Source organism: Equus przewalskii, chromosome 17, assembly GCF_037783145.1.
Source record: "Equus przewalskii isolate Varuska chromosome 17, EquPr2, whole genome shotgun sequence".
Lineage (NCBI taxonomy): Eukaryota > Metazoa > Chordata > Mammalia > Perissodactyla > Equidae > Equus > Equus przewalskii.
In genome coordinates, this window is record NC_091847.1 from 4,173,503 (window position 1) to 4,200,182 (window position 26,680).

At 55.4% G+C, this 26,680-nt stretch overlaps 1 protein-coding gene across 1 annotated transcript in view; it reads right to left on the reverse strand.

Moving 5' to 3' along the window:
- Positions 1-684: 684 nt before the first annotated feature.
- Positions 685-26,680, reverse strand: part of GYPC (glycophorin C (Gerbich blood group)) — a 44,820-nt gene continuing 18,824 nt past the window's right edge. Inside the window, exons 2-3 of the mRNA XM_070581023.1 lie at positions 3,128-3,187; positions 685-1,402 (exon numbers count right to left, since the gene is read on the reverse strand). Of these exons, the coding sequence (XP_070437124.1) occupies positions 1,206-1,402; positions 3,128-3,187 (257 nt within the window). The 3' untranslated portion in view covers positions 685-1,205. The remainder of the gene's footprint in view (positions 1,403-3,127; positions 3,188-26,680) is intronic.

The window sequence follows — 26,680 nt, forward strand, 5'->3', positions numbered from 1 at the left end:
GAAAGGTGAAGGTTAGGACGTTCATTTTACATTACGGTGATTCCTCGGGAAGCGTTTGGAAGTGGTGTGGTGAGGTAATGTCAGTAACCAGTACATACATCCTATGTATCCAGCACCAGTTACTGGACATATTTGTTCCTGCCATCAACCCTGAGAGTCAGACCATAGTGTCCTGTCCACTTGAGGGATGAGGAACACAGTGGCCAGAGAGGTCATGCAAGTTGCCCAAGGTCCCAGGTCCAGGAACGGAGGAGCCAGGGCCCAAACCTAGGGAGTGGGCTCTGCAGCCTGCGCTCCAGCTACTGTTATTCCAGGAAGGATGGTTCACGCGTATTTTTCTAACAGGTCCATTTTTCCTAATACCGTGCATTAGAGAATCAATGCTTTGGCCAGTGCCCTGGCGGCTGGGGCAACCTATTTCTAGAGGAATGTTCCATCCTTACATTTGTTTCCAGAAGCTGGTGCCTGTGTGAGGAAGAGGAATGCTGGTCACTGGTCCCTCCCTCCCTCCCTCAGTGTGCCCAGGAGCACTCTGTACCGTGCTCCCTGAGAACTAGCTAGTGGAGCCAGAAGTGGGGCGTGCAGCCCCATGCACACAGGCGCACACAGACACGCCTAGGCAGAGGGCACGCCCGGGTGGTTCACCTTTCCCCAGACATTACAGTAATGCTGCTTCACTCTGAATGCCCACATACGTCTCCAATTTATTTCCAATCGTTTAGAGCTGGATCGATGGGAGGCAGAGGTGCCTTTGAGCTCCAGCACCTGCTGCTCCCCCAAATGTCAAGCCCTGACATTTGACGCCATTTCCCCCGTGAGCGTCCTGATGACTCACGGCCTCGCTTCCCAGTCCCAGGCCCACCCACCTGGCTCACACCCAGCGAGGACTTTCATACCACTCAGATGGCAAACTATGCTGCCCAGGAGGACCCAGACTTTCTCTGGCAAGGCAAATGCCAGCCTCCTGGGTGGCCGCTGCATCCCTGGGTCCCTGGGAGAGGCCTCTCCTGGCTCAATTCCTCCTCCTCCTTTTGTCCCTCCTTCCTGGGTCGGCACATTGTGTTCCCAGGCCAGGCGCAAATCTCGGGAGGAGGTGGGTGCTGTCGCGGCCTGCCTGGGGGTGCAGGTGGCGGGGTGGGGTGGCGGGGTGCATTTTCTCCCGTGGAGGTGGAGGAGGCACTGGGGGAGGTGAGGTCTGGTGCCCCTCAGATAAAGTACTCCTTTCTGCTGCTGTCACCGGCATCCTGGAGGGACGGGTCGTCCTGCAGGGCCATGTCTGCGCTCTCAGCAAACTCTGTGCCCTTGGCCTCGTTGGTGTGGTACGTGCCCCTTTGCCGGTACACGTAGCGTAGCATGATGACAAGGAGGCAGATGAGGACGACCACCACAGTGGTGATCACACCTGCAGGAGGGAAGAAGCACATGGCTCTGTCTGGGGCAGGCATCTGGGACCTGGGGCAGGGCGTCCCGACCCACAGGGGTTGTGCTGTGTGTAGTGTGCACACAGGCCACTACACCCAATGTCAACCTCAGACAGGCTGCCCGTTCTGGCCCCTCTTCCCCTGCTGGTGTGCGCTTTCATCTGTGCCCATCTAACCTTGCCCCTCCCTCCTGTCCTCTCTCCCTCCTGCCCTTCACTCAGCACCCTGCAGACTGAGGCTGGAACAGCATCCCAGAACCGTCCTTGCTCAGAGGCACTCACAGTCTGGGGAGAACAGAACTACGTGCATAATTTGCGTAATGCAACTATGTGGATTTGCCTAAAACTGAGGGTTTCACAGGACTCAGAACTTCCAGTTTTAAAACCAGGACAATCTCAACTGAGGAGTTTCCTGGGGCAGGGGACTCAAACTGGCCCAGCTGGCTGCCCTAAGCGGGCCACAGAGCGGGAAACGACAGGGGCCACCAGCGGGCCTGGGGATGGATTGGCTGCAGTGTGGTTTCACTGCTCACCCCTCCCCTGCTCCGCTGAGCTCCTGGGTGCGGGGATCTGTGATGAGCCTGGCAGGGGAACAGGGCTTGACCCAGCAAAGGACTGAAGAGGGAGGGGATCCTGGAGGCCGCCGTGCAGAGGCAGGGTGTGGGGAGCGGCCAGGCCTTCCTTTCTGTTTGGACTCAGGAGGGTCAGGGGGTGAGGCTTGAGGGCCGGGCAGGGCAGCAGGGCCGGGTGGCGCAGTGCTGTGTGCTGGTGGGCTGGGGGGGAAGACTGGTGAGTTTTCGAAGGGGTTTGAGCGTGGCAGCCTCGTAGGGGTTTTGAGTTCAGGTCTTTGCTTTGAAGCCACAGAACAAGCCCTCTGTCTTGACTTGGGAGGGTTTATTTTATTTGGGGGCCTTGGGGAGTGGCTGTTGGAGAACATGGGGAGGCTAAAACTGTTCCCGAGTCCCACCTTTGAGGAACAATGTCCTAAACTTCCTACTGCCTTCAGGGGCCCTTGTGTCTGCACGATGTTAACACTATTGTCTGAGAAAAAGAAGGGTCAGTGGTCCAGCGAGGCGCAGAGCGCGGGTTTGGTGGCCTGGAACGGGAGTCTGGGATCGCCTGCTTTTATTGATTGACGTCTGAGTGCAGCCGTTCCTGGGGCTCTGAGTGAGTTAGTGAGAAGTGTGAGCCCCAGAAGGAGACAGCAAGCTACCCCTCCTAAACGTGGTGGATCCTGAAACACAGTTTGGGGTCACAGCTGTGTCCAGCAGGGTTCGGTACAGGTCTGAAGCAAGGCCAGGGCAGGGTCAGACTCCCTTCAGGGTGGAGGGACGGGTGTGAGACCCAGGGCAGGGAATAGTGCGGGACGAGTGAGACAGAGGAGAAGTCCAGGGAGCCCTGGCTGTCCTCCCACCAGCCACCCACACCTCCCTTGCCAGAGCTGCTCTCTCTCCAGCCCCCAATCCCTGTGGACCTTGGGACCCAAGGGGGCCCTGACACGGGGACCTCTCTTGCGTCACCCTCGCCCCCTGGGACACCACGTTGGACATTTTCTTACAGGGTCAGACTATCCAATCTACACTTGGAACCACCTTCAAGGAGGGAAAGCACTGGCCACAACCACCCCTGCCCCCGTCCTCGGGTGGGTTCTCCCTGGACGTCTTCTCTGACCCTCCTGGCCGCTTGACAGGCCCCAGAACAGCTCACCTGAAATGATGGCGATGTCTGTCTGGCTCTGTGTCAAGGAAATCCAGGGGGAGTTGGGCTCTGTGGACAGAATAGAAGAGCTCGAGGTGAGACAGGAAGGCTCCCCACACCTGGGTGCCTCTCAGCGGAGCCGCAGCCTCTGCCCCATGGGAGCGGCTCTGTGAACCGGCCCACGGTGGACAGGAAGCAGCGCAGGGCAGCAACGGGCCTCTGGCTGAGGGTGCGCAGAGCTGGGCCCAGGAGAGCCCCGCATGAACCACCAAGGGTGTCAGACCCCATTCGGGCATCTCTGGGAGCGTGCAGGCGGCATGAGGGCTGGGCTCCCCACGGTATCCCCGGCTGAGAGCTGTGCCTGCACCTGCAGATGCCCAGGAGAGCCCAGTGCTGGGCAGGATGGGAGGCACTTTCCCTGTGTTTAGGGCCAGCATCACCTGCCTCCCAGGCATCAGCTTTTCTCATGATAATGGTTAAAACAGACCATTAGTGCAGTGTCTGCACATGCCGGGTGTTGGTTAAGTTGCCTTCCATCTGTCGTGCCACGTGGTCTTCACAGTAATCCCATGAGGTGCAGGATATTATCAGCCCATTTCACAGGGAGGACACTGAGGCTCAGAGCGATGTGTCCGCGGTCAGCAGCTCGTCCGCTGGTGGCCGGGACTCAGCCTGCGCTCTCGCCCCAGGCCTGCATGGCCTCTTTTCTCTCTGGAAGAAGCCCCTCCCAGCAGGGCTCCTGTCAGGAGGTTCCTGCCTGAGATCCCTCTCCAGGCTTCTGCGTGGACTCTCCTATGTGAAGACCCTGCCCGTGGTGCTATCTGGGTCACTGAGTGCTTTTCCGAAGCTCAGTGGTCTGGCTGGAGCGCCAGGACCTCAGGCAGAGCAGGAACCTGCACATGGCCTCGAGCTGCTACACAGAAGGTCTCTGTCTCCTTCGGGAGAGGAGTGAGAGGAAGGACTCATTAGACCACGGAAGTATCGGTGTTAACATGGAAATCCCATGTTCCCATTACAACGGCGATGCATATTAGAACAGAGAGGCTGCTTCATAATAGTCATTTCCGCTCAGATAACCACTTTAATTATAGCGCGATGAGGTCATTCTCCCCAGTGCAGCTGCCAGATGCAACTTTCTGATAGGAAATCGGCTGCTGGTGGGACAGAGGTGGGAGCGAAGCAGAGGCTCCAGGCTGGAGGCCTGGAGGAGCAGGGAGGCCAGGGCTCCGGGGCCAGCACTGAGCCCGGAGGTGGGGGAGACCATGACACAAGGCCTCGAGTTGGCACAGAAACAGAGCAGGCACACAGGAGGAGTTGGGGTGGGCGACGGGGGGACAGGCAGGACAGCTCAGCCTTCAAATGGCTTCACAGCACCGAGACCTCAGGAGGGGGGCGGGGGGGTTCAAGTGGATGGCCGACCCTGAGACCCGGGGGCACAAGTGCAGCCTGTGTTTCTAGCACACAGTAGGTCCTCATTAAATATTTCTGAATGCATGAGTGCAGGAATAAATGCGTGCATGCACAGATGGATGGATTCAGACCCTGGCAGGCGTTCCAGAGCTGCCTCAGTCAGTGAGCACGTCACATTCAGTAAGGACCAGGAGCGCCTGACTTCGTCGGTGAGGATGGTCACAGAAGTTCAATACCCAGAACTGCCCTGAGGAATGTGCCAGGTGGCGACAGCATTTCTTATGCCAGTTTGTCCAGCGCAGCCAGGGTTAGAAGGGACTGCGACTTCCTCTTCCTTTAAAAACCGTTAGCGATTGCTGGCCAGGCACAGGCATTGCTCTCTGCATCTGGCAGGCTTTAACTCATTTAGTCCCCCTGACAGTCCCATTGGGCAGCAGTCAGTATTACTCCCCTTTGACAGATCTGGAAGCCGAGTCCCAGAAAAGATTTCCTGTTTCCCCCGGGTCACACGGCTAACACCAGAGGCAGGCGTGAGCTGACCGCAGCGTGGAGTCAGCGCTCTTGGCCCTGCAAGGCTGGGTGAGCACCGGATGAGGTATTTGGCTTGAATCGCTTGGGGTGAATTTCTTGGGTTGTGTTTAGAGACCCTGTACCCAAATCTGTCCATTAGAGTGCGAGAAGCATGCGCACAGGCCAGGTGGGCTGGGGCAGGTGGGCCCCGGACCTTGGAGGAAGCACTGTGGAGGCTCCCAGGCCCCGTGCTCTTTGCGCACACGCCGCCCCGCCGGGGTGGGGTGGGGGTGGGGACAGGAACGCCTGCTCTCCCCCAACGCCCCTCCTGGTGTGAGGGGCTGAATTTGCTCAGGGTGCACAACGTGACTGACTGCAGAGTAGTGCAGCTTCAGCGTGGCCATAACCGCCACACAGGTCAGAGCTGGCCCAGAGGAGGGGGCTCGGACCCTCTGGGAAGGTGGGGATGGTGTAAGGTGGTGGCTCTCAAAGGGCGCTCCCTGGACGAGCAGCATTTCCTGGCGGCTGTTAGAAATGCAGATTCTCGGGACCCCCCTCAGACCTGCTGTATGGGAAACACTGAGCCGGGGGCCAGCCGCCTGTGGTGGCGGGCCTCTGGGTGGCTCTGATGTACGGGTGGGGTTGAGAACTGCTGGTGGAAGAGATGGCCTCCCAGAGGGCGCTGTTTCAGGATTGGCCCTCGAAGAATGAATGGAGTTCGCTGCACAGATGGCAGAGAGCTCGGCACCCCACCAGTGCCCACTCTCCCTGGTTCTCGGCTTTCTCCCTGAATGTCTGCTTGCCACCCAGGGCACCGAGGCGCCTGAAGCCTGGATTTTGATCTCTTGCCTCTAGAGGTGGTGGGGTGAGAGCCCTCATCGGCCGCATGACCTTGTGCTGTGTCCATTCAGCCAGCAGCAATGATACGGGATATTCGGGAAAGGCTGGCTGGAGTGAGCTCAGATCCTGCCTGGGCTGTTGATGGTTTAGCTGCGACTGGATTAGGAACCTGGAATGGAGGTCCACCCGTTGCTGGGGTTGAAGGGTAGGCATGTGGCTGGGATTAGGATCATTCTGAGCTCAGGAACTGGCGGAGAGGGCCTATGGGCAGCCTTAGGGATGCGTTTATGGCAGAGCAAGGCGTGGGTCAGAGATCAGAAACAAAGTGTCCGGCCCCGAGACGGGATGGGTGTGAGAGGCCCCAGCCCTTCTGTGGAGACCCAGAGCGCCCCCCATCTTTCCCTCCCAGCTCTCCTTAAGGTTGCAGCCCCCGCCCGAGAGGAGGCTCTGCAATCCCAGCACTGTGTTCGCCAGCTCACGGCTCCACACTGGCCAGCCTGTGGGCCTGGCACCTGGCACAGCTGCTGGACGTTTGAAAGGCTCGTCCCTTCTGGGGAACCGAGACTCCAACTGCACCCTGCACTGTCCACACCATTGTGGTGACAGCTTTTGGTTTAAATCCTGGCTTGACCAATTTAACAGAAGTGTATTCAGCAAAATGTTAACTTTGATTGGCTTTAGTTTCTGCATATGTAAAACAAAGAGAACCATACCCAGCTGTGGACGGGATTAGAAATGATATGCACACGAGATAAATATTATATATATATTACGTAGACAACAACTCCATGGTACGTGGCTCAGAATAGGTATTTACTCAGTTGGAGCCACTATTTTGATTCTGATTCTTATTAACACTCTCATTCGCACATAATTCAACGCCAGCCCCCTAAGTGACAAGCTGACAGGTGTGAGGAGTCCATGCAGAGGATGGACGCTGGCCGTGGAGTTATCCTGGCCTGGTGTTATCCTGGCGGACACTGACACAAGCCCTTGTGCTGAGTCTGTGTGTTCCCAGCATTACTGCAGGGACCCGGGGAGCTTCCCAGAAATGAAGAGTGACTCTCTGACTTCAGGGGGCTTACGGTTTCCCTGGGAGGCATGACTGTGACTGAAGACTGATTTAGGGCAGTGTTTGTCAAACAGCAAGTCCCTGCCCACTAGTGGGTCCAAACAGAGAGAGGGAGACAGATGGAGGGAGAGAGGGAGAGGGGAGGAGGGTGGGAGGAAGGAGAGAGAGATGGGGAGAGAGAGAAGAAAGAAAGAGAGAGAGACAAAGAGAGAGAGAGGAGACAGAGCCGAGAGCTCCGGAAGCATCCGGCGTTGCCTGTAGTCCGGGTTGTGGAGCTCTGATTCCATCTGCGCACACACCACAAGCACACGCATCTGAGTCACAACGTAAGGGGCGGTTCTTAGCAAGGCTCACTCACCACGATCTTTGGAAACCATGATTTAGACAACAACACTACAAGAGGGGATAAACCAAATCCTTAGTCCCATAGTGTCAGGTTCAAGGGGCATCCAACTACGACATCAAGAAAGGGTCAGGCAGGGGCCAGCTCTGTGGCCGAGTGGTTAAGTTCACGAGCTCCACTGCAGCGCCACAGGGTTTGGATCCTGGGCGTGGACATGGCACTGCTCGTCAGACCACGTTGAGGCGGCGTCCCACATCTCACAACTAGAAGGACCTGTAACTAAGTTATACAAATCTGTGTACAGGGGGGTTTGGGGAGATAAAGCAGAAAAAAAAAAAAAAAGATTGGCAACAGTTGTAAAAAAAAAAAAAAGAAAGAAAGAGTCAGGCAGATAGAGAGCAAAACACAGCTTTGTGCCCAGGAAAGCTGATGTGGGTGATGGCGGTAAAGTTGTGGACAGCTCTGGGCTTCTGAAGCCCTTCCCCCTACATGTGGCCATCCAGCTGCAGGTCTCACCTCAAGGCCAAGGCCGGGGCTATGTGGCCAAGTGTGGGGACAACAGATGCTTCCTGTGACCTTATGGATCTGGAGAGGGAGAGGAAAGGGAAGGGTGGTCCTGCTCCCAAACTCATGTTCAGGGAAGTGACGCCTCCTGGGGTGGCCGGGGGCAGGGGGGTGCAGGAGGCAGGCCAACCGCTCACAGAGACCTCTGGAAATTTCAGGTGTGGAAGAATGCTCCCCAGCGATGGAAGTGATGCCATGTGTCCTGGGGGTTCACTTGTCCTTATGAGGCAGAGGAGGTGGGGGCTGCCCCTGTGCAGTTACCAGGCATGGGCACTGGCTGAAGCTGCTGCAGGGCTCCCTCGTTTAATCCTACAGCAGCCTGCCAGAGGGAAGGGTTTCCTTTCTTTAAGTTACTGATAATGAAATGCTTGCCCAAAGAGCACAAGTAACTAACTTGTCTGAATCTCACGGCCACAAAAGGGCACAGCCTGTGCTCTGACCTGGGACGCCCCGGCCCCAACCTGTGTGCGTTCCCACAGCCGCGCCTGGGAACAGCTTTTCTCCTGCGCAATCTGCAATTTGGCTGCCGCCAAATCTCTGCTGAGTCTCCAGGTCCGCAGAGTGGCCAGCTGCCTGTTCTGCGGTCAAAGGCGGCAGTCCCTGGGAGGCCGCAGGGCACACCGGTGCTGCCCTTCTCCATGTGGGTGACATTCTCGGCTCCAGCTGGCAGCTTGGGCACAGCTAACAAGACAGGACTTTAGCGGCAGCTGGATCCTTGGGGGAGGGGAGGCGCTGGCGGTGTTTCTCAGATGTTGATGGAGAGCAGTGGTCAGGCGGGGGCCCTTCAGATGCAAGCTGACCTTCCTCTGTCGCCACCAAGAACCCCCGTCTCTGTGTTTTCAGATGAAGCTGTGCTAGGAAGTTCTCTTCTCTCCTGCAAGCTTTGTCTTCACATCCCCTGGTCCATCTCTAATGGTTTCTCCTTCTGCCTCAGGGACCGCGGGGGAAGCGCCTCACTTCCTGTTTCCCATGATCCACCTGGTCCAGCAAAAGGGGAGAATTCAGGCACAGAGAGAGTTAGTTCCTTCGAGTTGAGAGTGACGATGCTTCAGACTAGGAGGCCTAGGTGTTCTACGAAGAGGAAGATGCTTTTAGCCTTGAAATCACGAAGGGAAACGCAGGTTTGTCATGGATTCCTTGGAGGTCCCACCATGACACCCGAGCTCATGACCGCAATGGGGGGGGCGGCCACATCGATTGTCTGATGAGTTGCCAAGCTCTGGGCTCCTTATTGGGAGTGTTCTATTTCAAGGACCCTACAGATCTAGTTAGAAAAGTCACTCTACCACGTGCGCTCAGGCAGCGATGGCTTTGCGTGAGTCTGACGGGTTCAGGAGCAGGACAGCTAACAAGGGAGGGACAGGAACATTTGTGGTCACAGAAAGTTCTCCTTGGCTCGCACTGCGTCTCCTTCCTGCTCTAGATTCTGGCCTCAAAGTGCTTGCGCAAGTGAAGTAGAAATCAGTTGACAATTATTAACCGTCTTCTTTTTGGTAGGAAAATGGTCATATACAAAGAAAGAACTTTCTTTGATGGTTTGTTGTTATTGCTCCCTGAAAGGATGAAGCATTCAAGCACTGGTTTCAGAAGATAAGTGCCCCAAAGAAATAATCGAATAGCTTATTATCCACTTGTCCATCTCTCTTGCAAGCCAGCCAGTGTTGACTAGGCAGTTAGCATTTACCCAGCCCCAGGTGTAGAGTGATGTGGAGAGGATGGGGTCTGTCCCCAGGAAGCTTGTGACTTGGTTAGGGAGATGCAACCTATTTATGTGAAAATTAGACTGCCAACACTCTGTGTGATAAAGTGTCACCATGAACACACAATGCTGTGCCCAGGGGTGCTGGAGAGGGGACTCAACCATTGGACTCAGGCCCAGGTCTCCAGGATTCCACGACAGTCAGGAAGCTCAGGGTTTTGTTTGTTTATCCTGTCCTTCAGCAAACTTTTTCTAGCATCTTTTGTTTGTTTATCCTGTCCTTCAGCAAACATCTTCTAGCATCTTCTACGTTCTAGCAACGTGCTCCCTAGTCAAGGCAAGGTCCCTGCCTTCCAGGAGCTTGCTGTGTAGCAGACAGACAAATGTATCTGAGGCTAAGTTAGGAAAGGGTAGTTCTCTGACGTTCTCAGGAAAGGCTTCCTGGAGGAGGAGGTCCCCAAGGCTGGCCTGCTGAGATGGCGAGGTGGGCAGTGCCAGCAGGGAGACTGGGCAGAAGGGTGGGGGAAAGATCTCAGGGGCAGGGTCAGCAGGGCTCCTGGCGGGGCCAGAGGGCCTCAGTGAGGGCCCAGATGCTGTGGTGCCTGGTCCTCGTGTGTCAGGGGTGCGGCTCCGGTGAGCTGATGGCTCTATGCTGGGGGCTCACCCTGCCTGCACCTCCAGTACAGCCCCCTTCCTGGCGGCGCGGAAAGCACACATCCACTGACCTCAGCTGGTGGACGGCATTCCCAGGGCAAGGCGAGGCTGAGGTGAATGTGACCATGTTGGCCAGAACGCGCCTCCCAGTCTCAAGGTCAAAATTGTTGCCGTCATGGTCCGTATGTGTCACCTTATCAACAATCTCCTCAATCCAAGGGCTGCCAAAAGGCTGTGTGATGTAATTACACTGCTCTGACACCCTATAAAATGATCGGCTCACGCTCTCCTCCTAGTCGCCACGATCTGGTCTCCCCTGTTGCCCCTGCACCTGTCGCACTCTGTAAAATTGGGGCCGGCTGTCGGGCGGGTATGGGAGCCTTGCAGGCTGCAGCACACCCACCACGTCAACACACTGCGTGGCGGCAGAGCGTGGAGGCCTGCGGGGCTGGGCGGCCAGGGGCCGAGGCCTCTCTGCTCTGGAGAAGACAGCCATGCCTGGCGTCAGCAAACTGGGGAAGCCGCAGGACCTCAGCAATCAGAGGTGGACCGCGGGCAGAGGCAGGAAGGGGACCCTCTTCCAGGGGGACACCTGGAGCCTCGCTCAGGGATTCCTCACGTCTCGGCCTTTGTGTGGGGATGTGCTCAGGGGAGGGTAACAGGAAAGACAGGGGAGGGTGCCCTAACTCTCACCGCAGACTGTCTGCTCCCCGGGTTTTCTCCACCTGCATGTCCCTGAGCTTGTTTTATTCTTATTTTTTCACAGAGCTTCTTTGAACACCATGACCCATCTGCCTCAGTTGAGCTCCATGGTCTAAGTAAAAGGAAAGAATCCTTGTCTCCATTCCTGGGCCGGAGTTTAAAACAACGGAGCCGCCGTCTCCTCAGCCCAGGAGGGCGACAGCAGTGGGAGTCAGCAAGAAGCCCTCAGGGGAAGATGAGTCCCGGGAGACGAGGGTCAGCTGAGCAAGAGGGAGTCCCCTGTCCACAGGGGGATTCTCCTGTCAGACAGGGACCTTGTCGACTTTGGGTGTGTGGTTTGGGGCTTCTGAAGGAGGCAGCTGTCTGCTCCCTTTATTCAGGTGTAGAGTGGGGGAGGGTGAACCACTGCTCCCTCCCCCAACCACCAGCAGACACACCTGCTGAGGATTTCTCAGAAATTAAATTTAAAAGAGACGGGAAGGGGGAGAGACGATTCCATCAGGCTGCTGTGTCTGGCTCCCGGGAGGAGCGCGGCTGATTGGGAAGCTGCCTGGGGCTTGAAGAGGTCTGGCTACTGGGCTGGGGCAGGGGGCAGGGGGCAGGAGGGGGTGTCCAGTATCAGCATCAACCGAAGAAGCTCCAGCTTAAGACAATGCTGAGATGACCAAAAGGGAGCTTAGTAAATTTGTTCTTCCCAGAAGGCAAGTCTACACTTGAAACAGTTGGTGTGGCTTTAGCACACCGCGAGAGGAGACCCAGCTCTTTGACTTCTAATTTGCACCTGTCTCTTTGTCAAGCCACTGATCTGCACCTTGAGCGGAGACAAAGTTCAGAGGGAAGTGAAGGTGAGGAGGAGAGGCAGCAGACACGGCCTGACAGTGAGGCAGCGTCCCTGCTTTGACCACGCCAGGATCCAGGCTCAGGAGACCCTCACGCCCCACCCTGGGGGAGGGACAGACTGGACCCCTTCTATCCACGTGCGCACGTCTGTGGCCTGTGTGATGCCCGGATCTGTGGATGGTGCTGGCTGCAAGGCCCTTCCTGCTGAGGCCCAGTGTCCGAGCTGATGTCTCTCTCCTTGTCCTTCCTTTATCCAGCTGGGACAAGCAGCAACTTGGATGTGGGTTCGTCCGCATTGCCAGTTCTGCAGCTCCATCCCAGACCCCTACCAGGATCCAGCCCATTTCTAGGCCCCACAGTCTCCGGGCTCTGCGGAGCTCAGAAGTCCCTGGACATGATCCACCCCTGAGGCCCCCTGTCTTGGGCCTCCCTGCAGAGCTCTGCCCTCACTCCTCAGACTCTGTGCTCAGACACTCACTCCTCTGCCTCCCCCTGGAACTCTCCTCTCACAGCTCACCACAGGGACCACTCTCTGACCTCTGACCCCGACCCCTGATCCCCAGAGTAAAGAGATGCCCACCTCCGAGGTGGACACATGGCCACAGGACACAGAAGCAGTGTCAGTGCATGGCGTCCTCCAGGGAAAGAGCATACCCCACGTGCCTCTGTTTCTCTTTGGGGCCAAGGGGAGACTGGGGGCACGGCAGCACTGCTGGGAATTTGCTGCATTATGGGTAAAGAGGGAATGGGTTAACGGGCTCACCATCCCCTAAGCACAAAGCAAGGCCCTCAGGACGGAAGGCGTGAACCACCCTTAGGGGTGTCATCAGTCCCCTCGAATGGCCCTTCTCCCACCTTCCCATTTCCAGGTACGAGGAGCGGCTGCACCTGTGGTGTAGGGCAACATTCTCAGGCAAGTCACCTCACTTCTCGGGGCCCCTTTCCTCACCCGTAACAGGGTGACAGCCTGATGGGGTTACTGTGGGGCTGACAGCCAAGGCGCTGGCTCTCAAGTTTGAGTGAGCCTCAGAACAGCCGGCAGATTTTACACTTCAGATCGCTGTGTCCCCACCCCCGAGATCCAGAGTCAGCCGGTCCGGGAGGGGCCTAGGAATGTGCATTTCTGACGGGTTCCAGGTGCTGCTGGTCTGGGAGGGTCCGTTTGAGAACCACTGAGCTCGCACTGTGAGTGTGTGGACCATGTGCTCAGTTCGAATGCTGTTACACACCAACCCTTTCAAGGGGTGATACTAGGTGTCAGTCAACAGAACCGGGGGCTGGGACCCTCTCAGCAACGCAGATCAGAAGTCACGGTCACAGCTGCCCCGGCCACAGCCCCGAGCTTAGGGTCCTTCTTTTAGGAGCCAGCTGACACAGTTGGAGACCCGGCACAGTGGTAAACCAAAAATCTGTCACCTCTTGCGGCTCCCCTTCCTGGCCCCAGGACTGGAGCTGGGCGAGGGTCCGGGCCCTGGGCCAGGGCCTGAGGTGCACACGTCCTCTGACCGTGACTGATCACTGGGCTGCCGGCTCCCCAGCCTGTTCTCTGTGAATTCTGAAAGGGTTCTCGGCTGTCCCGGATGTCCTTTGTGTGCTGAGTGCCGGCAGCGAGGCCGTGGAAGGAAGAGCGCCCACTGCGCTTTGTGGAAGTACGCCGGGCTCTAGGGAGGCCGCAGGAAATGCGTCTCCTGGGGAAGGCAACTGCAGCACCAAAATGGCGGAGGAAGTGGATGCTCGGGGTATTTTGAGGAACCGAGTGAGGGGGAGCTGTGTACCCCAACCAGCCTTTGCTTGGTTTCCCAGCTCCAAGCTCCACCAGAACTGGCTGGCACACAGAGGCCCTGGCTACGCCTGTTTACAGCCCCGACTCCATCCAGACATGGGGGAGAGTGAGGGTGCACAGGAGGCCCCGCCTGCACACCTGTGACACCTGTGAGGGAGCACGCTGGCTGTGCAGGCCAGGCACAGAGTGGCCAGGTGAGGGCCGATCAGGGCGGCAGAGCTCCCACACCACCCGGACCATCCTGGAGAGTGCCGAGGCCTCTCCAGCTGCCGCTTCCTCAGCTGTCAAATGTGACGGCGTGTCGTGTCGGCTCCCGTGTGCTAGTGTGTGTTGAGAGGCAGTACAGTGGCCAGCGCACAGCGGCTATCTGAATATTACTTATTGTCATCGTCAACAACGTTGACATGGCCTCGGTCAGAGTGGGATTCTCAGAAAGGAGCAGCTTGGATGCTCTCCGGTACCGTTCAGCAAATGTATAACTTGAGAATCAAAAACTCCATTTCTAGTAATTTATCCTAGAGAAATAATCTGAAATGGAAACAAAAATTAATGCTCAGGAAAGTGTATTGCAACTTGGTTTCAAATGGAAAATAAAAGAGAGAGAACAATGTAAATGTTTCCATTAGAGAGCTGGGTGTGTAGATTATGATACCTCATATGACAGAATAGCACACAGTCGCAGAAGTGACGCCTGGGAATTCTTAGTGACAGGAAGAAATGCTTATGGTGTGAAGTAAGGAAAGGAACAGGATCCTGTAAATATAAATTACGTTAGGTATTAAAAAATGTCTTAGAGAAACGAATGAAAGGAAATCCCCTTGAAATGTTGAGGCAGTGGCTTTTGGGTGGTGGATAGGGGTTATGGGTGGCATTGTTTTCTTCTAATATACAGTTTTATGTACTTTCCAAACCCTCTACGATAAACATGCTACTTTTAAGGACAAGGAATGGGTGTGGATCTTCAGAACTGGCTATCGGAACTGACCTCAGATTAGACGGTCCATGAAGGTCGCTCCCCCTGGCTGCCCTGCCCCATGCCCCATGGGGTGTCTGCACCCCCTCCGCAGTGGCTCCCACAAGCCACCTTGGGCCGTCACTGGGCAGGGGGGCCATGCTGCACTCTGAATGGTCTGTCTTGTGGTCACACACCCTTTGCCTGACCAGGTAAGGAGAGGATTCGGGCAGACATATTCACTTCCAATAAAGAAACGCACGACCGGACAAAGAGCCGGTTGTTCAGTGACCACAGCTCCTCGCCCGCTTTCCCCGGGGTGCCCTTGTGCACTGAGGAATTTGAGCTGTGGCTTGCCTCCAGAAGTCTTCACCTCGACCCTGTTTTCTGCAGGTGGAAACAAAGGGAAACTCCAGCCCCTCAGGGAATGGGTCCGAGGCTGGATAGCGGTCCGAGGCTGGATAGCAGAAGTCACAGGGCTGCTAGGTGACAGGTTTTGCTTCTTTGAGCTCCCCAAGGTCATCATGGGTGTCCTGCTTGGCTGGCTTCTCCAGGGCCCCCAGATGGAGTATCTTCCTACAGACACTGGAAAGGTCCCTCTTACTTCCTGGGCTACTTAAGCATCCTCTGGCCAGGAGTCTCTGAGGGGAGGCCTTGGTTGTCCCTCTGATTTTGGTCTCAGAGGAAGGACCCTTAGAGCACAGACTCAGTTTCTCCTCTCAGCCTCCTGTTTCTCCATCTCTGCCGTCATCTTCTTTTTTCCTTATCCCTGTGGCCAGCTTCAACCTCTTCATCCTTATCCATATGTCTTGCTTCTCTTTTCAAGGAACAGTGATCGTCCATCAACGATTTTGTCCCCATACTTTTGGAGTCTGTGTCTATTTCCATATTCCTACAGAAGTTGTGGGATTTGACCTCTCAAACCAAGGATCTCTGGGTTTGCCTGCAGAAGGTGCACTAAGCCGTGCGGGTGTCAGAGAGCTCAGTCTGGGAAAATCTTCTACTCCCTGAAAGCCGATTCTCGTAGCCTCCGGATAGTTGCACCCCAAGGTCACAGAATGTCACCTCTTTCAAAATGTGCGGGGGAGAGGGATGGAGGAGTTAAGATCATCTGTTGCAGACACTGTAGTGAGCATGTGTTTATCAGTTGCTGGGATCATAGCAGCTTTGGGTTGGAAACGGCCTGGGACGCTCATCCCAGCACCCCTTGCCTGCTTCTTCCGTTGTTTCACCACCTCCTGACGGCACCCCTACACTGTGTCCACAGCTGCCCTGGACTCAGCAGCCCAGCCCCTGATGATTCCTCCTCTTTCCACCTGCGCGAGGTGGCTCCATGCCCCTGGGACCCAGCCCTCCATCTGGCCCTTACCTTAGTTACTTTATCTGTCTAGAGAGTTCCAGGAGCTGGCCTCGGGCTGCCACCATTACTTTTCACATTGTTTGGGGGAAAATGAGACCCAAATGGACTATAGCAAGGCTTTGTCAGCAAGTTTATGTTACACATTCTCTCACCAAGTTGAGCACATGGATATTCAAAGCAGCTACTCATTCACAATTTAATTCTCACTCTGGGCTCCCACTGGTATACCTGAGCAGGGAGGCACTGAGGCGGGCGGCAGGTGAAGAAGAGGCAGGGCCTTACACTGGGGGCAGCCTTTCCCCTCCCCTCTGTGCTGACAGAACACGCTCTGTGTGCTGCCCTTGGCGGGGACTGCATTGTGGGCAGCCTCTATAACTTTCCGGTCCCTTCCAGGAAAAGTCCAGTCAAAACACAAGCTGTGGGCTCACATCCATTGTAAAGCTCCTAAGTGAAATAAGCTAGTGATAGAAAGACAAACGCTGCGGGGTTCCACTGACGTGGGGAATCTGAAATAGTGGAATTCATAGATTCCCAGGGAGGAACAGTGGGCACCAGGGGCCGGAGGACGGCGAGCAGGGGCGTTGCTGGCGAGGGGCATGGAGTTCCCGTGAAGCCCGGGGAGCAGGCTCTGGAGAGCTGCTGTAGCCCAGTGCACCTACCGTCAACAATAACGGATCACTCAGACATTTGTCAAGAGGGTAGAGCTCATGTTTAGTGTTCTTGCCACAATAAAAAAACAAAAACCGAAACCCAAAGAACAAAAAGCAACTCCTCCCAAGTGCTCGGCCCGCTCAGCAGGGAAAAGGGGGCCCACCTGCTTTCTCCCCTTCCTCCCCTCCTCCGGCCCTGAGCTCGGCGCTCTCCAGAGCTGCTGTGGGAAGGGGGTGCGAGGTGAGGGAGACACGCCTTCTGCCTAACTGGTGACATGTTGTTTTGTCTGGGCGGGGACGACCTCGTCTGTGCGGGCTCTTTCCAAGGGCAGAGCGATGGGCTCTGTGAAGAACAGGGGCAGGGAGGCCCGCCCTGCCTGCTCCTTGACCCAGGTGGTTCTGGAGCTGACTGACCCTGCCTGGCCCCCTGCCCAGCCTGGACGGGGCTGCCTGGAGGGGCTGGGGGATGCTCTGAAGATGGTTCACGGCCAGCCCCTCTGGGCCCAGCCCTGCAGAGCCGGGACTGTTTTGGGTGAGCTGCCGCATCTTGATGTGCCTGGGGAGACACCACACCTCCTCCCAAGAGTTCCCACGTGGCTCTCCCTGGTGGCAGCATGCATGGACAAGCACGCACGCACCAGCGGGAGCCGGGCTCCCCTCTAGTCCCAGCCCTGCTTGCTTTGGGGACTCCCTGGGGCCTTTCTCACTTGGCTTGAGGTGGAGAGAGGCCCAAGCAGCATGGCGAGGCGGGAACCAGGTGGAGCTATCTTCTCCCACAGCTGCCCCCAGGGAAGCGCTTGGCAGCTGTCCTGCCTCCTCTGGGACGATGTCTTGTGGCAACCACGCTCGGACCAGTGTGGAGTGTACTTAGGCAGTGTCTAGTGTCTGTCTTGAATGTGAGGGTACTTATTGCTCATTTTCCTCTGCTTTGAGTCTTTCATTGAAATGCCTATATAAGATGCCTACATATATAATTTATAAAATGGGGGCTCGTTTTATAAATGCATGTATTGTTCCGGCTTCTCACAAGAATCACTGAGGTGGATGTTACAATGCCTCTTACTTTACGGTGGAGGAAACAGGCCCAGAGAGGTTGGGTATTGCCCGAGGTCACGCAACAGTTGCCAGTGGGATTAGAACTGGGTCTGTCTGTTTCCAAAGCTCATTCTAGAATCATCTATTCAACAAGTGCTCATGGAGGGCCTATTGTGTTCCCTGTTCCAGAGCCTGAGGGTCTAGCAGTGAGCAGCGCACAGCCCTGCCCTCTGTGGGAGGGGGCTTCCATTCTAGAGGGAGCAAGCAACAGCTAGTTTAAGACGTGGATCACAACATAAGGCCAGGGGGTGACAAATGCCATGAAGCATAAAGAAAGGAGATGGGGAGCGAGGGTGTGCTTTCTGAGAGAGGGCCATCCAGGAGACCTCGCAGAGGAGGTACCTTTTGGGCTGTGCTACCAACTGGATATTTTGTGTCTCCCCAAAACTGACATGTTGAAGCCTAATCCCCACAGTGATGGTAAAGGGAGAGGGGGCCCCGGGGAGGGGATTAGGTCCTGAGGGCAGTGCCCTCATAAGAGAGACCCCAGAGAGATCCCTAACCCTTTCCGTCACGTGAGGAAACGACAGGGAGACAGCCATCTGTGAACCAGGAAGTGGGGCCCCACCAGACACCACGCCTGCTGGGGCCTTGATCGCGGACTTCTCAGGTTCTAGAACTTTGAGGAAGAAATGTTTGTTGTTTAAGCCTCTCGTCTGCAGTATTCTGTTAGAGCAGCCCAAACGGACTACCACTGGTTGAAATGAGGGAGATCATGAGCCCGCGGACATCTGAAAGTGGGGTGGTCCAGGCAGTCCTGGTGAAGGCCCAGGACAGGGCAGCACAGGCGTGCTCCAGCGTGAGCCAGGAGACCGTGCAGCTGGAGCAGAGTGAGTGAGGGGCAAAGTGCTGGCAGGTGCAGTGAGAGCACAGAGGCTGGACGGGGCGGCCTCGGGCCGGAGGAAGGAGTAGGCTGTCACTCTGGGTGGGAAGGAGGCCGGGAGTACGCACATGTGTCCATCTGAGCAGCATCATTCTGGCTGCCAGGCTGAGAACAGACTCGGGGTCAGCATGGGAGAGTCCACGGCTGTGGGCCAGGCAGGTGCTTGGACTAGGACCGTGGTGGGACAGGTGATGAGGAACGGTAAGATTTTGGATCTATCTGGAATGTGGAGCCAACAGGGTTTGCTGATGGGTTAGATGTGGAGTGTGCAGAGAAGAAAAAAAGAGAGAGAGACAAGGCAAGGTTTTGGCTGGAGCAAGAAGGACGGGGTTGCTGTATGCTAAGAGGGGCGCCTGCGGAGGAGGTCTGGGGGTGCGGGTCAGTGCTGGGTGCAGGACATGTGATGCTTGGAGCCTGTGAGATGTGAGGGACAGGTGCAGTGAGGTCATCGGACACAGGGGTCCAGAGCTCAGAGGAGAGGTGAGGGCTGGAGACCTAGCTGGTGGGACTCCAGCATCTCAATGGCCCTCAGGGCCATGGGCAGGGACAAGACCCCAGAAGGTGTGAATGGAGAGGAGGAGCAAGAGCTCTGGGCCTTCCACACGTGAGGCCTGGGAGAGCAGGGCCCAGGGGAGACCGGGAAAAGGCAGGTGGTGAGCGAGGAGGAGACCAGAGAAACCGTGTCTGGGAAGCGTGCCCTGCACCCCCGCAGTGGACGGCGCCTGTCACAGCGTCCCTCTGCTGCCATCCACAGCCACCCTGTGCTCCCTGCACCTCTGCGTGTGGACTAGACCCCGTCTCTTCTCACACACTCAGACCCTGCACGCTGAGCTCTCCCCTGCATCGTCAGATGGTCCCTCCAGCAGACCACCGCTGCCACACACTGTTCTCCAAACCTACAAAACCGCCTCCCTGCCACCCTGTCTCCCTCCAACCCCTGGCTCCTTTCTCTGCTCCACCTCACAGCAAAGCTCCTCCACGGGCCTTCCACATCTGCTTCTGACGTTGCAAATGCTTCTTTTTCATTGAGCTAGGCTGGAATGAAGCCTTCCTCAGAATGTTGGTGCTCGGAGAGAAGGAATGGACCAGAGAAAGGCGGTGGTTCGCCAGACAGTGCATTGGGGGTCCTGTCAGGGCGAGTGTGTGTGAATGTGCGAGGGTGTGAGTGTGTGCGAGTGTGAGGGTGTTAGTGTGTGTGTCTGAGTGTGCGTGACTGTGTGTCTGTGTGTGCGAGTGTGTTGCATGTGCGAGAGTGTGAGTGCATGTGAGTGTGAGCTTGAGGGTGTTAGTGTGTGTGCAAGTGTGAGTGTGTGCGAGTGTGAGGTGGTGTGTGAGTGCACGTGAGTGTGAGGGTGTTAGTGTGTGTCTGCGAGTGTATGCAAGTGTGTGTGAGGGTGTTCATGTGTGTGAGTGAGTGTGCGAGTGTGAGGGTGAGTGTGTGAGTGGGTGTGTTTCTGGCCGCGGTGGGCTGTCTCGGTTCAGGCAGGCAGGCAGGCGGGGAAGAGCTGGATTCAGCCAAGCCTGGCCTGTGGGGAGCAGGTGGAAAGGTTAAGAGAGCTCATTTATTCATTCAACAGAAAGCACCTGGGACACAGCAGGAAAGGAGCCGGCTGAAGGCTCCTGTGCCCTGGAGTGCACACGCTAGGGAAGGGTGCAGACAGGGAAAAGGAGAAATGAAGACGCTGTGCAGTAGGCCAGAGAGTGCCCAGACAAAAGCAGAGCGGAAAGGAGGGCGGGGACTGTGAACGTGAGGTGCTGAGCTAAATAGCGCGGCCAGGGAAGGAGTCTGGAAGGAGGTACCATTCGACTAAGACCTGCAGAAGATGGGGGGTGATGTGGCTATCTGGGAAGGAGCGTTCCAGACAGAAGGAGCAGCAAGTTCAAATGCCCTGAGGTACGGGCAGCCCCAGAGTAGTTAAGGAACACCCAGAAGGCCAGTGTGGCCAGAGTGAAGAGCATGGGGGAAGATGTAGAAGACACAGTCTGAGAATTAAGAGGCTAGACCCTGGGGGGCCTGGAGAGCGCTGTACGAGCCTCAGCTCTCCCTGTGAGGTAGAAGGGAGCCATGGGGGGATTCTGAGCAGAGGAGTGCCATGAACTGACTGACATGTTGACAGCATGGCTCTGGCTGCTGTGCAGAGGAAGGCGACCAGCTGGCCGGCCATGGTAAAGTCCAGGGAAATGACGGCAGCTTGGACTTCAGTGAAAGTGGCGAGAAGTGGTGGATTTGGAATGTATTTTCAAGGGATTGCTGACAGGAGTTGAGGACATACGAGGGACTACAGTGGTGGACGGTGGAATCTAAGGTGCGCAGGGCAGAGGTGAGGAAGCGAAGGTGGTGGATGGTGGCAGTGGTCAGGGCACTGGATGGGAGGTGCCCATGGGCTGAGGAGTTGCCAGGGTGGAGGGGAATCAACAGGGTGTGAGCTAGACACGCTAGTGGACAACTGCAGGAGCCAGGGACTGATCCAAAGAACGGAGTTGAGATAAGTCACCTTTGTGTGCTGATGGCACAGACAGCGATGACAGAGGTGATGACGCTGAGAGAGACGGCACGGACGGCCACCTCGGGGAGGAGAGCGCCATGAGCGCTTTTTGGAAGGAGGGACATTTAGGGAGGCAGGAGGCACAGTGTCTTGGAAGAGGCCACTGTCTCCCTCTGCGTCCGGAGAGAAACGGCCACCACCCGAGACGTCAGCAGTGTCCTCACGGCTGGAGTCACTGGCGTCCAGGCCAAAGAGGTCCTGAGAAGCTGAGTTATCTGCCCTGCCCACTGCCTCAGGGTTGGGGGCACCCACGTCTGGCCCCATAGCTGTTGGTCCTTCAGCCTAAGATCTAGTCCAAGTTCCACTGCCTGACATTTCAGGCTCTCTGGACATTCACAGCCCTTATTTCAGGTACAAATGTTCTAAATTTGTCTTCTATTGTTGTTTTTTGTGTGTGGGTGGCTGGCTGGAAGGGAGCTCCTGAGAGGCGGATGTGCTGCGCTACGCGACAGAGACTCTGGGCCTTTGCAAACTCCCACTCGGTCATCGAGTTCAGGTCATGTCCCCTCCTCTGAGAAGGCTTCCTTCACTTCTGCACAGGGCTCGTGTGCTCTTTCCTCTATTCCTGCAGGGGCAGCAATCTTTCTCGCACATGTTTGAGGCTTTGCAGGCCACATGTGGTCTCTGTCGCATATTCTTCTCTGTTTATTTTATTGGTTTGTGTGTTTGTTTTCTACAATCCATTAAAAATGTAAGATGTAAAATCGTTCTTAGCTGGTTGACTGTACCGAAACAGGCCACAGGCTGGACTTAGCCACAGACTGTAGTTTGCTGAACAATTTATTCAAATCACCATTAAAAAGCTTTTCGGTTGTCTGTCTCTGCACTAATTTTTGAGCTACTAGAGGGCAAGGACTGTAAATTCTATCTCAACGTCGGACACAATGCTGGGCGAACGCGCGAGTGATGTTGCGTGGAATATCGTCTGACACATCCCTAGTGGCTCTTCCATCCTTATTTTTCTGCACACCTGTCTCTCAGATGTTAAGCGAATGACCTCCCCGAGTCCCCAGCCATTAAACAGTCACTCTGCAGAGGGACACTAAGCTTCCAGGGGCATTAGTGGCTGTCATTTACTAAGTTCCTCGTATGCTGCAGGCCATTGTCGAGTCCTGGGGTCCAGACGTGAAGCTGACATCCTGTGTGTGCGCGCATGTGTGTGCATATGTGTGTGCGTGCATGCATGCCTGAATGACACACGCACTTATGTGCTCACGCGTGTGGTTCAACTACAGCCCACTCAGCCTCTGTGCAGCCCAGGGTCACACTGTGCCCTCTGTGGTCCCAACTCACCAGCTATGTCACGTGCACTAATCCTACCACTTCTCTGCAGGACTTAATTCACTTAAAAAATCATATAATTGCATTTTCAGCATAATTAGGTACCTAATTACATGACTAAATGTCCTCAATCAGGCTGCATGTGTAAATAATGATGATTTAGTTAGCTATGCTTTGTTACTGGGTTTCCAGAAGGCTCATCAGTTGGCGAACAAGAGGCGGAAAATGTTTCCTCCCTCCCTCGGCGGGTGGACCCCCGGGCTGGGCAGAGCCCCGCAGTGGCCATCTGCGGTCGTGGGAAGGCAGGCAGACGGGAGGGCCCGGGAGGCAGGGGCTGGTGCAGCCTCAGGAGAGCGGGTCAAGGCCTCAGGGAGAGCCTGTCCACGGAGGGCGCTGCATGCTGCCTTCTAAAGACAGACGGTAGCCCTTCCCACAGGAGGAGCTAAGGGCAGACCGCCAGTTTACGGACCAAAAGGATGAAGACGCGGTGAAGGAGTCTCCAAGGAAGGAGAGCCCCAGGAGCAGGAAGCATGCTCGTCCCCCTCCGTCCCCTGGAAACGCTACCCCTGCTCCCAAGCCGGTGAGGGGCCTGCACCAATGGGGTGGCCTTCTCCCTGCTCTGGGCGGAGGGGTGCTGAGCCTCGCTGTGCTCACGCATGCACTGGGGCCACGAGACAGCCCCCCCCCCCCCCCCCCGCACCGGCGGCTGTGAGGATGACGTGAGAGGGTGCATGTGGACGGTGCTGTATGAGTTCATAAGCGATGCATGTCAGCTGATACTGGGAGTGACGCCACTGTGACTTGTTTCTTCTGCGGGAGTAGTGTTTGAGGTGCTGGAAAGAGAGGGTGCATTTTGATCTAAGTACTTGGAGTGCATTGCCTGGGGCAGTGCTGGAGAGAAGGGCACATGTGCATCAACAAACTGCTCTTTACTAAAATCGTCTTACATGCTTCAAGGGGGCATCCTGGCGCACGGCATAGGGGCATAGGGAGCGTGGGTTGTGATGCCCCAGAAAGAGACAGCATGAGTGCTGGCTTCCCCGCATCCCGGGTGCCTGAGGCCCTCTCTAACCTGCAGCTGTAAAGAAGGATGCACCTGCATGGCTCCCAGGGGGCTGATGTCCAGCACATGAAAGCTCTTCTTATCCTCGTTTATTTGAGAATAGTGCACACACACACACACACACACACACACACACACACACACGGCTCTGGATGCAGGGTCCCTGGGGGGAGGTGCCAGGGTGAGTTCCTGTGACTTGGGGGGCAGTGAGTGCTTATCCTTGGGAATGGTTGGGCTTCCTGAGCACTTCCCTGTGTGCTGGTGGCCCTCCTTTGTCCTCTGGGTGTCAGAGCAGGAAAGGGGCTTCAGGAAGTCACTAATTCACCTCCTAATTTTGCATTGGGCCACAGAGCCAGGAAGTTGGTGCCCCTGGTTCCAGCCCCAGTGCTGCCTTTGTGCGTGGGGAGGAAAAGCCATTTCTCCTCACCGCTCGTGCCCCGCCGCCCCTGCGCCCCATCCTCCCACTGCTTTCCGGGCTGATGAAGATACTCTATAAAATGCCTCAATCCATCACCCTGGAACCCTCCTGCTCTGTCCTCCTAGCACCCCCGTCAGGTCTTGTGATTTATGTTTCCTCACCATTAATCTTTTAAAAGCAAAGAAGTCATAAACACATCCATAACTCTGCCTCTTGTCAGTTGAAATCCCATGACGCAAATCAACTGTCATCTAAATTAAATGTTTCTTTCATAGAAAGTGATGAACGCCCTGGAGACTAATCAAAGAAAGCCAACACACTTAGACTTTGTCTCCCTTCGGAATTTTGTAGGTGGTGTGGTTAAATCCAACAGCTGGTTAGTGACCAGTGACAACAGCAATGGTGAGCTGGCCACTCCTCAGTGCAGCCAGCGTCAGCAGGATGCTTTGTCCACCTGTCCTTGTCAGGGATCTCAGCACTTCAAAGTGGGTTTGAAATCTAACACACAATCTTAGGGGAGAAAGGTAAGTGCAAACACAATTTACTATTCTGTCAGACTGGTCTACTAATTTCTTAAGTAAACCAAGTAATAGAGTGAAACCAGTTACCAGAAAAGACACTAGCCAGCTGTAGAGTGGGAGCTGTCTGTGCCATCAGGATTAGGCACTCCCAGACAAGCCAGGTGGTCCAAGACAAGACAGATTTCAAATAATTTTATCATTTTTAGTATGGATGATTTTATATTGAAACACGCAATTTTTTTTTACTTTACACCTTTCAAGAAACTATTTTGAATTTTGTTTCGGAAAATATAAAAGCTATGGTTTTAGGAGAAGGAAGGAAAAAACATGAATGACTAAATCCAGTACGTATGTTGAGTTGATTTTCCTCTCTTCCCTCTCCTTGTCTTATTCCTTCTTCCACCATCACTACCACATTCAACATCGTTAATAAACTTTATCATTCATCTGCTTGGTGAGTGATGGGCAATGAAGAGTCTTAAAGATCAGGTTAGGGAAGCTGGGTCTTCTCTTATAGGCAACGAGCAGGTGAGACTTTACAGAAAGAGGATGCTCTAGTCACCCTGAAGTAGTACAGGGAAGGGAAAACTCTTCCAACTTTACCCCTGAGATCCCTCGGCAGCTACCAAACAAGGATCTGCATGATGCAATGAGAGACCAACAGGGCTGAGAGCAGCAGACCTGCAGGGACAGCCAAGGGGTGAGGGGGGGGCTCCAGGAAGGCACACCTGACAAGGCTGGGGGTCTCGAGCGTTAGAGAGTTTGAGGTTCTGGCAGGAGTGTGATGAGAAGTTAATGAGGGAGACACCAGTGAGATGGGAGTGGTAGGAGGGTTAGGAATAAAGATTTATTATTTTGTACTTAAATGTATCCATTTATTGAACCACTTCCAAAGTTAGATTATTTAAGATATTAAAAATTAAGATGTTTCCGATTTTCAAATTTACATGAAAAATAAGTTTTTAACCTTTGTGGGAGGCACGCATGAGATGGATGGAAAGGATGAGTAAGAAGGGAATCTCAAAAGCTTCCCTGAGGATGCTTTTTAAGAGCAGTAATGTTCCATCTACTCAGAAGTGTTGCCACTGGGGACCTGGCCCAGGATGCGGGCGGGCGGGCTTGCTCGCAGCAGCAGGAGCCTGTTGCTCATGGCTCTCAACTCTAGCTGTCCACCAGAATCACAGAGGACCCTTTAAAAACACCCATGCTCAGCTCCCATCCTCCTACGGTTGCCAGATACAACGCAGGATGCCAGTTAAATTGGAATTTTAGATAAACAACAACACATTTCTTAGTATAAGTATGTCCCAAATCTTGTATGCCAGCTGCACAGACTGTTCAGTTCTTTGTCAAATCACCAGATACACTGGGAGTTTCCTAGTGGGGACACACGCAGGGGAAAGCAGTGGGATCTCCCTGCCTGAGCCAGAACCATAAGCACACCCAGCCTGAATTCCCATTTTCTCAGCTCACGCCTTCACATCCTGCCTGTTCCATGTGGCCCCCTGTAGCCCACATGGACTCCAATTCTATTTCACACCCTCGGGTTCTGGCTCGTGCTGTTCCCTCTGCCTGAAACGTCTACTCCATCTGGCCTACCCCTAGTGGACGTCCACACATCAGTAAACACTGGTCCAACTCCACCCACGGGGGACGTCTGTTCTGACCACCCAGGAGCAAGTGACCTCCTGTTACTGTGGACAGACTCATCAGACGTGTCAAAACGACTCCGAGGGGGTGGGGGCCGGGAAGGCTGTGGCATCTTCCTCTTGGTGTCTCGGCATTTTGCAAAGTGGTCGGCACTTAGTAGGTGATCATCAAAAGCTTACTGAGCAGCTCCTCTCAGCAGTCCGGTGAAATGCAGCATGAAAACGACCCGGACGAGTAATTAGGAAAGCACGAGTTTGCAGTGATCGCTAAACCGACCCAACTGAGCGCCTACAAGGAGCCTGGTGGTACAAACCGTCTCTGCATTTACCTCCCCACGCTACAGGAACTTGTACAGACACCAGTCCCTGGGCTCTAACGATTACCAGTGAACTTTGACTGTATCCAGGGAAGGGATACGGGGGGCCGCCTTGGTGCTCCCCGGGTCATCTGGAGGCAGGCCTCACTCCTCGGTGTCTATCCTGAGGGGCCGCTCTGAGTAGCAGCACCTTCCAGGGAAGGCTCCAGTCCTGGGCCAGGGTCCAGGCGGCCCTGCCTGCCCTGCCTGCACGGACGGCTGCTGTCTCTGGCTGTCGTGGAGGGCTCTCCGGCCTCCACCTGCATCCATGTGCACAAGAGGCTGGGGCAGAGGTGGCAGACCCCGCGGCTCTGTGGCTGCGTCTGCTCTGTGCTGGGGCTTCACTTGCTTCAACTCAGCTTGTGATGCTT